The sequence below is a fragment of the Macrobrachium rosenbergii genome, chromosome 43 (genome assembly GCF_040412425.1).
Source record: "Macrobrachium rosenbergii isolate ZJJX-2024 chromosome 43, ASM4041242v1, whole genome shotgun sequence".
Classification (NCBI taxonomy): domain Eukaryota; kingdom Metazoa; phylum Arthropoda; class Malacostraca; order Decapoda; family Palaemonidae; genus Macrobrachium; species Macrobrachium rosenbergii.
In genome coordinates, this window is record NC_089783.1 from 29,276,625 (window position 1) to 29,291,624 (window position 15,000).

At 37.2% G+C, this 15,000-nt stretch overlaps 1 protein-coding gene across 3 annotated transcripts in view; it reads right to left on the minus strand.

Annotated features, from left to right (window-relative positions):
* LOC136828705 (hemicentin-1-like) overlaps positions 1-12,378 on the minus strand; it is a 195,694-nt gene extending 183,316 nt beyond the window's left edge. For 2 of the 3 annotated variants that reach the window (XM_067086838.1, XM_067086836.1), the window contains exons 1-2: positions 12,242-12,378; positions 4,186-4,753 (exon numbers count right to left, since the gene is read on the minus strand). In XM_067086838.1, the coding sequence (XP_066942939.1) occupies positions 4,186-4,690 (505 nt within the window). In that variant the 5' untranslated portion in view covers positions 4,691-4,753; positions 12,242-12,378. Of the gene's footprint in view, positions 1-4,185; positions 4,754-12,193 lie in introns of all 3 variants that reach the window. The other variant, XM_067086837.1, reaches the window with a different exon arrangement.
* Between the last annotated feature and the right edge of the window lie 2,622 nt (positions 12,379-15,000).

The following is a 15,000-nucleotide window of genomic DNA, read 5'->3' on the forward strand; positions in this document are numbered from 1 at the left end:
CAAACCCTTTTTTCCATATCCTCCCTCACTTCATCACGCCACCTAATACTTAGCCTTCCTCTACCCCTAACAGATTCCACTTAAGCCCTATTCACTCATTCCTCCTCACTCATCCATACCACATGCTCAAACCATCTTAGTCTCGACTCTCTTATCATATTAGTAATCTCTACTACTCCAGCACATCTCATAATTTCTTTTTCCAGCCTCTCAATCATCTGTGTGGCTCAAAGGTTCTTCATTTTAAAATGTGAAAAAGTGTGAATGCTGCATGGCGAACTTCCTCCCCTTGTTTCCAAACTTCCACCTAAGCTCTGATGTGCGAAAACAGCGCAGTGCCTGCTGAGATGAGCCTTTGATTAATTAAGCTCAATTCGATAAGCATTCAGATCAATCAACCTTCCACTTAGTTTTCTCCTGAAGGGCCGAGAGTGAGGAAGCTGGTTCGTTGACTGGTATTTTTACGGAGAGGATGTTTATAAAGTTAATACATGAAATAGTCTTAAGAATGAATAAAAAATTACATTGTGATGTTGATGGTGATGTTTCAAGTAGTCTACACAATGAATAAAAATCACTTATTGTGGGTTTGATTTATCAAAGACACAATAAGTCATAGACAAATACAAAAAGAAAAACGGAGTAAAATCTTGCAAATAAGCTTAAAAAAACTCTCACATTCGTAGGCTGTTAAAAAGTATTAAAAAAACCCATACAATCGAACCAAAACAGGAGGTAGTGGCTCTTGAAATATATGATGGAGAACAGACTTAATTACTGGACATTTTTCATCTGCTCTGGGACATACACATGCTCTTTTGTTTTTTAAACAATACTTGTCTTTTTCTTTCATTTTCCCCATTCATGAGCGTATTAGTCTCAGTTTCTAAGGAATACTTAAGCAACAAGCATAACTGCACATTATTACAGACGCGAAATTTTCTGACCATTAATTGTAAGAAAAAAACATAGCCATATATTTTATGAAAGGAGTCGAGATATCCTTACAGTTATTGAACGAAAAATGAAAGCTATCTTTATTTTACAAACAAAAATAGAAAGGCCTGGAGGTTTGGTAACTCTAACCTAAAATACTAATGATAAGGGAAGTCTAAATTAGAATATTTACCAGAAAGTCTTAATCATTTGTTTACATAAACGCACCTGGCATCATGTTTATCCCATCAAACCCTACTCGAGCAACAGATATTGTCTTGAAAGATTAACACATGACTGACAGCAATCACGTACTTATTCTAAACTCTGTAACTAGTTCCAAAATCACTTTCATTTACATTTGTAACATTTAGTCTTTTGATATCCGTCACATTAAGCCAAAAGGCTAATTGAATGATACATACTATCTATGATTTGTTGCTATAGAAACGTAAGGAGCTTTTCGTTTATATTAAACCTCCAATGACGAACGATGGATTGAACTGCTAGATGACATTTATTATGATGTTTTCAGTAAATCTACAGTAAGTAAGCATTCATCTACAAGCAATTATTAATTATGATAGCCATGTAATAATGTAGATGATGCATTCTTCCCAAAATAGTGAATTCTAATGATGCTTTTAGTACAAGTGACACTACTGTCTACTTATTACTACAGCATCTGAGAATTAATATTTATTTAATATCTCATGATGTGATCCATCCGAGACATGGCATTACTTATATCCTGTCCGAAACTATTGAAAGATCTAATGGCTTGTTCCCAAGTTTTAAATATTACACTTGGGAAGTTTGAAGCTTACTTAGCAAAAGGAGAATGAAAAGTGTCGTTATTACACTTACATTATTGTATTCAATTTGTTCTTTATAGGTATACTATTCCGATCTGACTATAATCAGATTACGTGGGGTTTACCGAAACTAACAAAAGTCTAGAAAGAAAGAACACTTAGTGAAGAGTACAATCATTTCTATTCAGATCATTAAGATGGCGGGGGTTGGGGGGGGGGCAAAACATAATTGAAGGGATGTAGGAAATGATGTGTGGGGGGTCGTGGAGGGCCAGTTCCCTAAGATACATAATTAAGATTAGGAAAAGTAGTATAAGCAGTACCATCAGCTGTAATACCATTGTGCAGCTGCACAAGACACTTAAAATCAGTCTATGGTGAAACCAGAGCCTGTGACTTTGGCCAAAATAACTAGAGCCTATGACTTTGGCCAAAATAACCAGAGCCTAGGACTTTGGCCAAAATAACCAGAGCCTAGGACTTTGGCCAAAATAACCAGAGCCTAGGACTTTGGCCAAAATAACCAGAGCCTAGGACTTTGGCCAAAATAACCAGAGCCTAGGACTTTGGCCAAAATAACCAGAGCCTATGACTTTGGCCGAAATAACCAGACCCTAGGACTTTGGCCAAAATAGCCAGAGCCTAGGACTTTGGCCAAAATAACCAGAGCCTATGACTTTGGCCAAAATAACCAGAGCCTAGGATTTTGGCCAAAATAACCTAATTGTAAATTTGCTAATGTCATAGTGAGGCCAACAGCTTGAAAATTTGAACAAGGTAGTACAGGAGGCATTAGGTTACACCATCATGAAATTCATACTAGCAACAGAGTAACTTATGACACTAATTGTCATTTAGAGTCGGTACTAAGTGAAATTTCAAAGACTTCAATTATTGTAACAGAGGTAATAGTAATATATCTCCTTATCTAATTTTTAATCACTGGTCAATCTGCAATTTCATTTTGTTATTTATCTTACTCTTCTCGTCTAAAGACAAAGAGCTGTTTCCCATCTTCAGATCCAATTTCTTTGAACATGTTCACTGAAAACGTACCACAGTTTGATGACTGACATCCCCAATAGAAGAAACTCATTTCGAAAGACAATAAACAAAAGCTGAGATTTCACCCTTTTACCGTCTATATTTCAAGGAAAGGGAAACGTGCATTAAGGGGTTGTTTGTACGAGCTAAATGCCATATGCTCCATGCTACGTGAGCACCATATGTATGCGCTCAGTTATAAGCAGTAGTGATTTTTCATTTTTTTTTTTTTTTGTTATCCGAATAGTTTCAGATTCAGTAGTTTGTATTCTACCTTGAATATCCTGAAGTATCAAAGAATTTACTAAACTCCCTCTAGGACTAAAAAAAAAAAATACTTTGAAATCTCGGAGATATTATCTAATGCTAAAATAATATTTTACCTTGCAGTATCCAGTATTCTACAAAAGACATTTCATCCTGTGTTCAGATTCTTGAGAAATATATAGTTCTCTATCCTGAACCGTGCCTCAGCAAGAAATCCATGTTAAGAAATGTACCGTAAACACCTTAACACACTACTAATACTTCACACTTCTTCTTCTTCTTCTTCTTTTAACGTGCTTTTATTCCCATTTTTGTATGGGGTAAGCACGATGCCTTCTTTTGAAGGACTTTTTGATTTGGCTTTGGGGTAGACCTGTGGTCTCGATCGGCTGCCCTGCCTGACATCGCTTAGACCCCGGTACGTATGTTTCATGTATCATACCCGACCCAACGCCCTTTCTTCCCAGCAGCGAGAAGTTATTGCGCGGGTGTGGCGAGAGTTCGAGACGTGTGAGATGTTTGTTATGTTTTTAGAAGGTGTTGTAGTGGCTTTGTTTTGTGTGTGTATTTAGTCTGTAACATCCATTTGCTTTTTAAGCAAACCTATCCGTTGATTACATATATAATCCCGGGATGTCTACACGGATAGCAAAGTGTCTGCCTCTCTGACTAGTCGGCTGCGGGTTTTGAACCCGCGCCACAGACCTCTACGAAGTCCGAAGCTGCTGCTGTAACCGACTGAGCCACCGAGGCTCTACTACTAATACTTCACACTGAAGTATTCTAATTACGTTGCAACGTTCCTCATGGTGATCATTTTCCCAAGCCTTGTCTAAGAGAACACACTAAGTAATGTAACCCAGTTAGACCTGGTTTTTTAAAACGATATTTTACCCTGTCGTTTCTAATATCTTCCGGCATTTATTTCATAAAGTTCCGTTCATTATCTTACAACAGACATTTTACCTTTCAACACAGACGTCATCGTAATACCTACTCTTTGTTGTACCAGTTATTTAAAACAATTTTGCCGTAATATATTAACATTCGAGCATTAAATTTTTCTTAACATGGAACCTTACATTAACATATGTCTAAGCTACAAACTCAAACTTTTACTTACCGGGGTCATGGAATGGCATGAGAACGTAGTTATGAATCGGCCTCTCAAATTTCTCAAGGACCGTTTTCAGGATCTTCTCAGCGCCGTCGATGACTTGCAGGAGGTCATCAGACATGGATCCCGTCGTATCGAAGACGAAGGCCAGGGTGGCAGCGCCCTCCTCGACTGGGTCTCTGGAAGCTAGGTCGATGTATCCTTGAGAGAATGACGACCGGAGGCTTGTGGGATACCCGAGGTGGGTCGAGGATGCCTTTTCCAGATTCCTGTGAATGTCTCTCCTAGGACGCTGGAGGCGTTGTTGGTTCCAAGTATCAAAACCACCTTGGGGTCTTCCACCCCTCCACAGTTCACTTATCACATTTCCGGACGTCTGTAAGTCGTTCGGGTCTGTTCTTTTCAGCACTGTGTCATCAGCGCTTATTGCTTGACTAAGAAAACTAAGGCCTGCGCTGGCTAGGAGGAGGAGGACTAGCCTCAACACTCGTCCGTTCAATATGTCTAACATTTTCTACCTTAGACTAAAACATGAAGCTTTTATCATAACATTCCCGGTGGATGTTTTAGTTACCTGAGAAGAGCAAGTTCATTTAAGGCACTTGTGAATAACATGCGATTCTTTGTTCACATTGCACTACAAAATACCAAGTGTTATTTAAAGATAACATAAACGATGAAAGCTAACTGGTCAGTAGTAAAAATGTCGTTTTTGCTATGGAGATTGTTTAAAAAAAATGTCAAGATAATAATCAGTCAGTAAGCCTTGCAATAAATAATGACATATTTGTCATTCAGCAATAATCCCAATAAGTCCCTCTTTAAATTGTCTTTAAAAAAAGATTAGTTGATATTGACAGAACAGTGAGAGTTCAGGTCTTTGGTGCTATGACTGGTTACTCAACAAGCACTTAATTCTAAGTAAAATTATATAAAAAGTAAGAAAAAATATCCCATGGTTCAAAACAATGCCAGTAAAAAAAAGATCTGGATCTTATTTCCCAGATTAATAAGTATATGTAGACATCAGTTTCATAAAATAACATTTGAAATACTTTGACTCAGAAATAATCAGAAAATAAGAACGAAAACTAGAATGTGCAACTGATTTTGAGAAAAAGTTGTTCAGAAACTCTTACAAATTTGATTGATTGCCTGGTTGATTGATGGATGCTTGGAAGGCTTAGGGTTAAAGATCAGAAGCTTTGGCCAAGAAAGCTAGCCATTCATCGCTGTTAATAAAAAATAACAAATCCAAAGATGGATCTTCCGTAATAATTATGTCTAGAAGCGAAAATGTTTTGATACATAAGCAATAGCTGCAAAATTGAGATGAAAGTTACAAATATCAGCAATAGTTGAAAAATTATATGAAAGTTACAAATATAGCCAATAGTTGAAAAAATGAGATGAAAGTTGCATACGAGAATTAGCATTATGCTTTAGAATGAGATGAAGTCTTTAATACAACTCCAGCTCCACATAACATCAACCACAGGCAAATTCCCCTGCTGCTGATTAAAATGACTGGACCAGAGCCTCAGAATGTCCTGCCCGTCAATAACAGCTTTTGTTTGGTGAGACCCCACAAGTCTACGCAGGTCCTAATCCTGCTGGCATACGACAGCTGAATCTGTACCAACCAACCATTTAATCTCAGAACATGCTCTCTAGTGCAGCACCTTATCTTTCCAAGATGATTTGACAGGTCGAATATGAAGGCCAATGCTTCAGTCTGAAGTCTTGTTAAAAGCATATTTAACAATTCGAATAATAAGATGGGAACGAACCATGAAAAATATGGATGGTAGATACCAAAGGGAGAGGCAGCTGCTAAAGGACCTAGAAACAACTATAAACAAGTAAGAAATGCGCTGAAGTTTCTTTGGCGCAATCGAGTTTCCTGCACAGCGTATAACGCTGTATGAAACTCTCAGCCACAGCCCATGAAACTCTCAGCCGCTGCCCATGAAACTTTCAGCCACGACCCGGTGGTGGCCTGTGTTGTTGGTACCTATAGCGGTGCCAAACGCACGATCATGACTAACTTTAACCTTGAAAAAAAAATACTGAGGCTAGAGGGCTGCAATTTGGTATGTTTGATGATTGGAAGGTGGATGATCAACATACCAATTTGCAGTCCTCTAGCCTCAGTAATTTTTGAGATGAGGGCGGACAAAAAGTGGGACGGATAGGCAAATCTCAATAGTTTTCTTTTACAGAAAACTTAAACTGACAAAAACCTCACTAATATAAATAAATTTACCGAACTAAAAATAAGACGTTCGTTTAACCGTCACGCCTTTAAATTTATCTCAGTTGACCATGTCAGCTAAATAATGATAAATTAGTGTGCGTGTGAGAGAGAGAGAGAGAGAGAGAGAGAGAGAGAGAGAGAGAAATCCCCCAAGGCTAAGTTGAAGTCAAGGAGTCGTTTGCAGGAGAAGTAGTTCCATGGTTTGTTTACCCTGGTCTCCTTTAGCGGTGGGGCTGGCGGTCGGGCCTAGCCACCACTCTAGCGATAATAAACAGTTGCATCTCCTTTTCTGCGGGACGGATTTTTTCAACTCTTCAAGTGGTTTATTTACGAGTCGTATCTCTTCCCCTCTGCTGTCGCTTTCAATATCAACAATTTAAGTTTACAGATAAAAACTGTCTAGTTAACTTGAATAATGCGGAGACATTTACATTACGATTTGTGAGTCTGCTCTCTAGGGAATGAATTATTCATTTTGTGTAGTCCAGGGACTTTCTGGAGGTCAGCTGTTGTCGCACATCTTACAAGTCACTTTATGAGTAATCTGGTGATGGGGTATTCAATAAAAGAAAACCACTTTTTCGTTATTTAAAAAGCAAGTTTTTAAGACCAAGCAAATGCACTGGGCATAAAAGGAGCTCGATTTTAATTAGTCAAATTCTAGGTTTTGTTGCTAGGACCAACGAGCGCATTGTACTAATTGTCACCTTCATCTGAGAGATAGTCTGCATGTTTCAAAAATTCGAAACATGGCTTTAGCTTCGGAAAAAGGAGTGGACAAATTTCTTCCTGGATTCTGCGATTTCTCCTCGGAATTCCTCCTTGAATATCATCATCTATATTTCTGTACCGAAAGCAGAGAAGCTGAAATAACTTTGCAACTCTAACGTATGATGTTAGTTACACAGTCGGTCATACAAAGTGATGGAATGATAAATTTTAAATGGTTAATAATATCTGGTAATTAACTTTAAAGCGAGTTTCAGTGGATAACTGTCAATACATAAGAGCAATACTTTCAAAAGTTAAGATGCACATCGGGGTAAAAGAGGCCTATTTCAAACGAAAAGATAGAAGTCTGATTCAACTTTCTGATGCTAATGCGTAGGCTATTAGAAATAAATTTAGTTTCCAAAATGTAAATGAAAGATTTTGGATATACACACACATAATATATATATATATATATATATATATATATATATATATATATATATATATATATATATATATATATATATATATATCTGATTCAACTTTCTGATGCTAATGCGTAGGCTATTAGAAATAAATTTAGTTTCCAAAATGTAAATGAGAGATTTTGGATATACACACACATAATATATACATATATATATATATATATATATATATATATATATATATATATATATATATATATATATATATACAGGGGAGAGAGAGAGAGAGAGAGAGAGAGAGAGAGAGAGAGAGAGAGAGAGAGAGAGAGAGAGAGAGAGAATATATATGTGTACAGTATATGTTATGAGTGTGTGTGTGTGTATGTGCGCTTTGTGTCCTTTCCGCTTCACATTCACAAATATAGTAGAAGGCTCTGAAGAAGACACATGAATAAAATTTTTTAAGGGCAAAGCAGAAAAAAGTAGAACAGTTACTTTAATAGGGTAAATAAGAATTCTAAACTCAAAAAAACTGTGAGAAATGTACATCGCATAATTACGCACCAGACAGATTTTTTTTATGGTAATTTGCATAGAATTAGCGGAGACAAACATTAGAAAACATGACGCATTTAAAGCTGACATATAATGATTTAAGTATATCATTTTTTTTTTTGCAATCATTTTTTTAGTGCGCTTTTACACGTGGACCTCAAATCTCCCTGAAAGGAAGACATGTCTGAAATATGCAAAAGTGTTGGGCTAAAGGGATGCTCCCTTAACCCTTTAAGGACGCAAACATGTTAAAATAAAAGGTTTTCGAGCTAAATAAGGCAAGGGAAGGACTGAAAGGGCAATGAATCTAGAAATACGATGACAGAGGCAAAAATGATAGCTTAGGTGATGAGACGAACTCTAGTGGATTCCTAAACAGGAAGGGATGAGTAGTCATTTAACAAAGTAGAGAAGGTGTGCCAGAAAGCATGTGAAATGTATAAGAAACTGATGAGCAATGTAAAAAGAATGATTTTCAATAGTGAATTTGATTTCCACGAACAGACTGTGGGCGATATGAAGACTTTGCTTGTGCAGGAATGATTTAGTGCCACAATGCAAGACGTTTTCTTAACATTTAGGATGCTCGAGATTGCGCTTACAGTCAAGGTACAATGTGCACTGCAGGAAATGATTTGTTGGGGTCTGTGTCACGTTGATGAAAATCAGTGGAAATTCATGAAAACCCTAAAGGTGTGAAAGACTTTTCATGCTAAAGTCCAGTCCACGCCGTATAATTCAGCAGTTAGTAAAAGAGTGTGAGAAGGAAAGCCATGTTTCTTTTGAGCGTTGTATCTTCACCCAGGAAACAAGCTTGCTGAAAAATAAACACCCAATATCAAATACACAAGACTGACTGACTGATAAATTGATAGAGAGAGAGAGAGAGAGAGAGAGAGAGAGAGAGAGAGAGAGAGAGAGAGAGAGAGAGAGAGAGAGAGAGAGAGAAAACTAAATATAAACACAGCACCAAAACCCTTGACAAAGTTACCTAGAGAATCCGAACCCAGTGTTGAAAATCAAAACATCATCTTAAACGATCAGGGCAAAAGAGACCAGCTATCATGAGCTTTGATGGGAAGAAGAGCATCGCTTCAGACTCCTCCATTCTTCTCAAAACAAAGATTGGGCGTCGGGTTTCTCAAACAAAAGCACTGAGGGACGCGTTGGCGATTGAGAGAGTTCGGGAATTGCCCAGGGTACAGATGGGCCCTGGGATTTTGAGGTAATATTACAAGGGGTGGTTGGATTCTTCCTCTCTTTGTTTTACCTTAACAAAAGTTGTAGTAAATCTACAAGAGAAATCTGGTATTTGAGCTCTCAGAGTTAAGTAAAATACCAATTTGCAAGTTTTTGTTCTCATTTTCCATGAATAAGTGTTATTTACGTCTTATTTTCTCCATGTTCCAAGACCCATTTGCGATCATATATGCACTTATATCATCGCACTCAAAACATGATAGCTGAGTCTTCGTCGACGTTACGGGAATCTATGAAATTAAATTTTCATAATACATTCAACTGTGGGATTTTCGATTTGAGTTCTTGCCACTAGGTGGCACTTCTACAACAGTTTACCACACAAGGGAACATTACACTCGCATTCGCTTTGATCGTCTAAATTTTATAAAACAAAGAGGAAGTGCATCAGATTCGAAAAGATGCTAAACATGAATCAGAAAACTTGCATTTGCTTAGATGCCCAAAACAGAGGGAGGCAGTCACGACTGGAATGGTTTTAGTAATCATGTGCAGTACGTCGGATTGGAATACGGCCAGTAACCAAAATGGTGAAAGAAGTGAGCAGTACAATATACTAATTTATTCTTTGTATCAAAAAGAAAGTGGTTGCGAGTAAGATATCTCGTTACCATCATCGTTTTACACACATACATATACTCACAAACATATGCACAAAAGCTCAATATATATATATATATATATATATATATATATATATATATATATATATATATATATATATATATATATATTGTATATATATATATATATATATATATATATATATATATATATATATATATATATATATATATATATATATATATATATATATATAAATTTTACTGCAGACGTTTTTAACCCATGCCTAGAAAAAAATTATCTATTTATTTAATTAAATATTTGTATTCAAAATTTTGAGTAAATTTTGCAAAGGAGGGAGATCAATGGAATTTTCCTTTAACGATTATTGTTTTAAAAATAAGCAGTAAGTTTAATAATAAAAAAAAAGAGTTTTCTGAGAAACTAAATAAGAATTTGAAGTGTCCAGTATTATTACTACCACTATAGCTCCATCAAGAGTCACTGCTAGCAATCATGAAGTCTAACGTCTCCCCCTCCCCTTCTCATCACCTTGTCATCGGAATAGGGAGAAAATTCCAACCTCTTCGTAATTTTCTACAGACAGTATTTTCTTTGGAATTCGGGCTCTATTGTCCTAAAACTGTGGTCTTTAGATGAAAGGAAGATGAATTACTTCACGAAGGCACAGGGATCTTAATTGGTTGCTTTGGCTCACAAAACGAAATTAATGTTTTCTGAATGGAAAACTATTGAAATGGCTTTATCTGTCCGTCTGCACTTTTTTCTGTCCTCCCCAAGATCTTAAAAACTACTGAGGCTACAGGGCTGCAAATTGGTATGTTGATCATCCACCCTCCAGTCATCAAACACACCATATTGCAGCCCTCTAGCCTCAGTAGTTTTTATGTTGTTTAAGGTTAAAGTTTGCCGTAATAGTGCGTCTGGCAACGATATAAGACAGGCCACCATCGGGTCGTGGTTAAAGTTTCATGGGCCGCAGTTCATACAGCATTATACAGGGGCCACCGAAGGATAGACTATTTTCGGTGGCCTTGATTATACGATGTACAGAAACTCGATTGCGCCGAAGAAACTTCGGGGCATTTTTTCCTTATTCTAGACCTTAACTTTTACACGGGAACGAGTCATCAACCTTGGCGATGAAAGATCTGAACGAATCTTTATTCGTTCTTTATAAAAGTTTTTCCCGTTAATAGCCTTCTGGAATGACGTGATACTCGAAGATTATGACACTAATTTTAGCTTAACAAATACTGCTGTTCTCATTTAATAGTACATAAAGGACTTCGTTTTAAAACATTAATATTACCACTTATATCGATACGCACAATGCACTGGTGATTGAAAATAAAATATTAAAAAAAGCAGGACCGAGGGATGTCTGCTGATTGGAAATTACTAATTTGAAAAAAAAAAAGCAAAAATAAAATTTCATTGCCGTAGAATCCTCACGACAATACTAAACGTCAAATACAGATAATTCAGCTCCTTCCCGTAATCTATATATAAATATCCAATTCACTGGACACAATACGCCAGTTATCATAACTGAGTCACAAAAGTTTCCTTTCTCAATCCCATGATGTAAGTTAAGAAACAACAGAGCATAAAAGAAGGAACATAATTAAGATTCAAGAGAGCGCAAAAGAAGCGGGATTTGGCAGAGAAAGAAAATAAAAAGAAAAGTTACTATGACAACACGAACGATCTCTTAGTTTGCTTTGAGATCGGTGGAGGGATGATCCCAAAATACACTAACGTCATCTGCTTAATTACCCATCAAAGATAACGTAAACAACGGTGGGTGGGAGGGGGTTGGTATGTGGGGGGATCACAGGTCATCATTTTGCAAGAGAGATGGACGGGTGCTGACGGACACATTATTTTTCCTTCACGGGTTTTATTTTCTGACACAAAATTTTTCGAAAGGTTTTCTGATTTTCCTTTAAAAGTTCTTTATATTACTGCAAAGCATCAGATTACGTCAGTTTATCTTAGATCTTCTGCCCACACAAGCATACACACACACAAAAAAAGTCCCTGCTACGAGGAACATACATTGTACATTGTTTAAAGGCCATCACACCAAATACCCAGAGATGGTATTAATCTTGCTTTAGAAGCTAAATTTTTCCGCAATGTTCAGCACAGATTCCGAATCAACACTACATCGCCAAGCCTTTTGGAGAAAATTCTGGCACTCCCAAGGTACCTTTTTTGGGTAAGGGGTAAGGGGGAGACAGAGAGGGTGGGTTTTCACCAGTAATCACGAAGGCTTGCGTCTTGAACGGGCCCTGTACGTGGTCGGGTTTGAAGTCGGGATTTTAAACGACAAGGCTTTAGATGGCGACCACCTCTTTGGGTCGCGTCCTGCCCTTGACTAAACAAGGAGTCTTTAGTACCCCCAATGCCTCGGAGGTTCTCAGTGAAGACCAGAATGCCCGCTCCATACTCTCTCTCTCTCTCTCTCTCTCTCTCTCCCTCTCTCTCTCTCTCTCTCTCTCTCTCTCTCTCTCTCTCTCGTATACACGCATATAACAGAGGAAGAATTTACACACATTTAAGAAATCATGGCTCTTTTGTTTCTCAGTTGGATTTACACAACTCTTTTTATTATAGTTCCGTTTAAATACACACACACACATATATATACAGTATATATATATATATATATATATATATATATATATATATATATATATATACAGTATATATATTTATTTATTTAAACTAAAATATAAAAGGATTTGTAGAAAATCCAAATGAGAAACAAAAGAGTGAAAAACGCACCTGAGAGGTCAATAGCATTTTAAATTTGATCTTTGTCCATCTGTCTATCTTTTTCGTGTTAGGTGAACTTCCTGGTGAAGTGGCTATTAGTAATCAATTTATCATTCATCACAAGTCAACTCAGCCTCACAAATGTTAAAAGATGACTGCAAAAGATCTTAGTTATAAAGGCAGGCGCTATGCATAAATGATATCGATTTAATTATATTGATGCACGTTGCTTCCTTCACTTTCACTATGCTTTCCGATATTTATGTTGCGTTTTGTTGCGTTTTGTAGTTCTGCATGAATATTCTTTTATGTGGTACTTCAGGAGTAATGTTTCTGATAATCACAACATTTATTAGCGTATGTTGGTCTTCGCAATTCATGGGATAGACATACACACAGACACAGACAAAGCCACCTGCACGTACACACATAATACACACACATATATATATATATATATATATATATATATATATATATATATATATACACATAATATATATATATATATACATATATATAATTTTTCTAGGTGTCGTTTGCTAGGTCTAAGGTTAGCTCTAGTCTGCCACCCATTACACGGCCAGCTATAAATGAGATCCAGCTGTAACTGGGACACAAGAGCAATATATATATATATATATATATATATATATATATATATATATATATATATATATATATATATATATATATATTGTCAAGGATATACATCCCTCCCTCCTGTAAATTTCAGTACATTATTTCATTTTGAAATAATCTGCTATTCATTAGACTATCAGGTTGGGGAATTGGCGAGCGTCGGACAGAACCGAGCATATTTGAACCAAATAATAGCCGTTAGCACCCGCGAGGAGATAGGCCTTCTTACCCCTCCCCCTCCCTAAAATCGTATGATCCAGGGAACAATGAAAACCCCCTTTTCCACCCCCATCACGCGATGGGGAGGTGTGTAGGTATAGGGAAGGTCAAATAGGCATATCGAGGTTAGGGGTGAGGTAGGATTTTAATCTGTAAGCACTTAGTCTTAAGACATACTTTCCTCTGTTTTGTTTGCTGGCATATGACTCCTTGCAGGTACGGTTGGCCCAAAAGGTCGAATTTCAAGACGCCATGTTTTGGAAGCAAGCAGATCCTCCTGTGACCTTGTCAGTAGCGCACGTGCTGCATCTTTTTCCGCTACGCTGGTTGAACTGACTTCGACGGACAGCTAGGACGATTGTTAAGGCGACCACAATGCTCATACAAGGTTCGTACGTTGCAAGTAGTCAATAGCCAGCCCTTTTCCCTCCTACTTAAACTCCAAAAATTTCCCATGTCTTTAAACTTTAACTCCTTCCTCCACAAAGCAATCCTCCTTTGTTCGAGTCCTGCCTTGCCTCCCATATCTCGACATTTACGTGCCTTGAATTCAAGTAAAGATCCCGTGATAATCATTAATCATCCCTCCCCCAGTGCAATTTAAGGGCTATTTAGGTTAAGCAATACCAGTGTTAATTTTCTCTTTGTGTGAGTGCGATCACGTGTTCATTGTTAAAGCCCACGCAGCTACGATTCCCAGATTGTGCCTACGTGATTTCATTATAATTATCTGCTGGGCTACTTAGTGGTTAAAATTTAAGTGTAGAGTATCCCCATTTATAAGGGGGATTCCATTTCCTTCAGTGTGTACCGTCGTTCCTAACCTAGAACGTCTCTTTCAGGAGAGACAAGCGGACCGATCGCACTCTGTGCTTCAGTATTTCGTCTGCCACCCAAAAATCCTGAAAATTCCTGGTCGCAGTCATTACCAAATCCGTTGTGGCCCGAAAATGTTCATATGAATTATTCTCCCATCCTGGAGTTCCATCATTTGCATTATCTGAGACTATTTCGTGTAATCAGGGCAAGACTAAATGTTATTATTATCATTGGACTGATTGTATTGCACATTGGCCCCATTGTTAATCAACTTGCTTGTTGCCAATCATTGCATTATTATTCCATGTGTCCTATTAATGAGTCTGCCCCTTAGTTATCATGTTGTTTTGTTATCTCATTGTTCACCTGCTAAAGTCTCTGTAAATAAACTCCTGTAAATTTGTAACAGAATTCTAATTCCCATATGGCGACCTTCCTCATTCAATTGTAAATCCAGTAAAATCTAAGGTAAGTTTTCAAATAACTTTTCCTTTTGCTCATAAGCTGGGCTTTCTTGGTTTCGTGGCAGCATCAATGTAAACTTTGTTTCAATTTCTC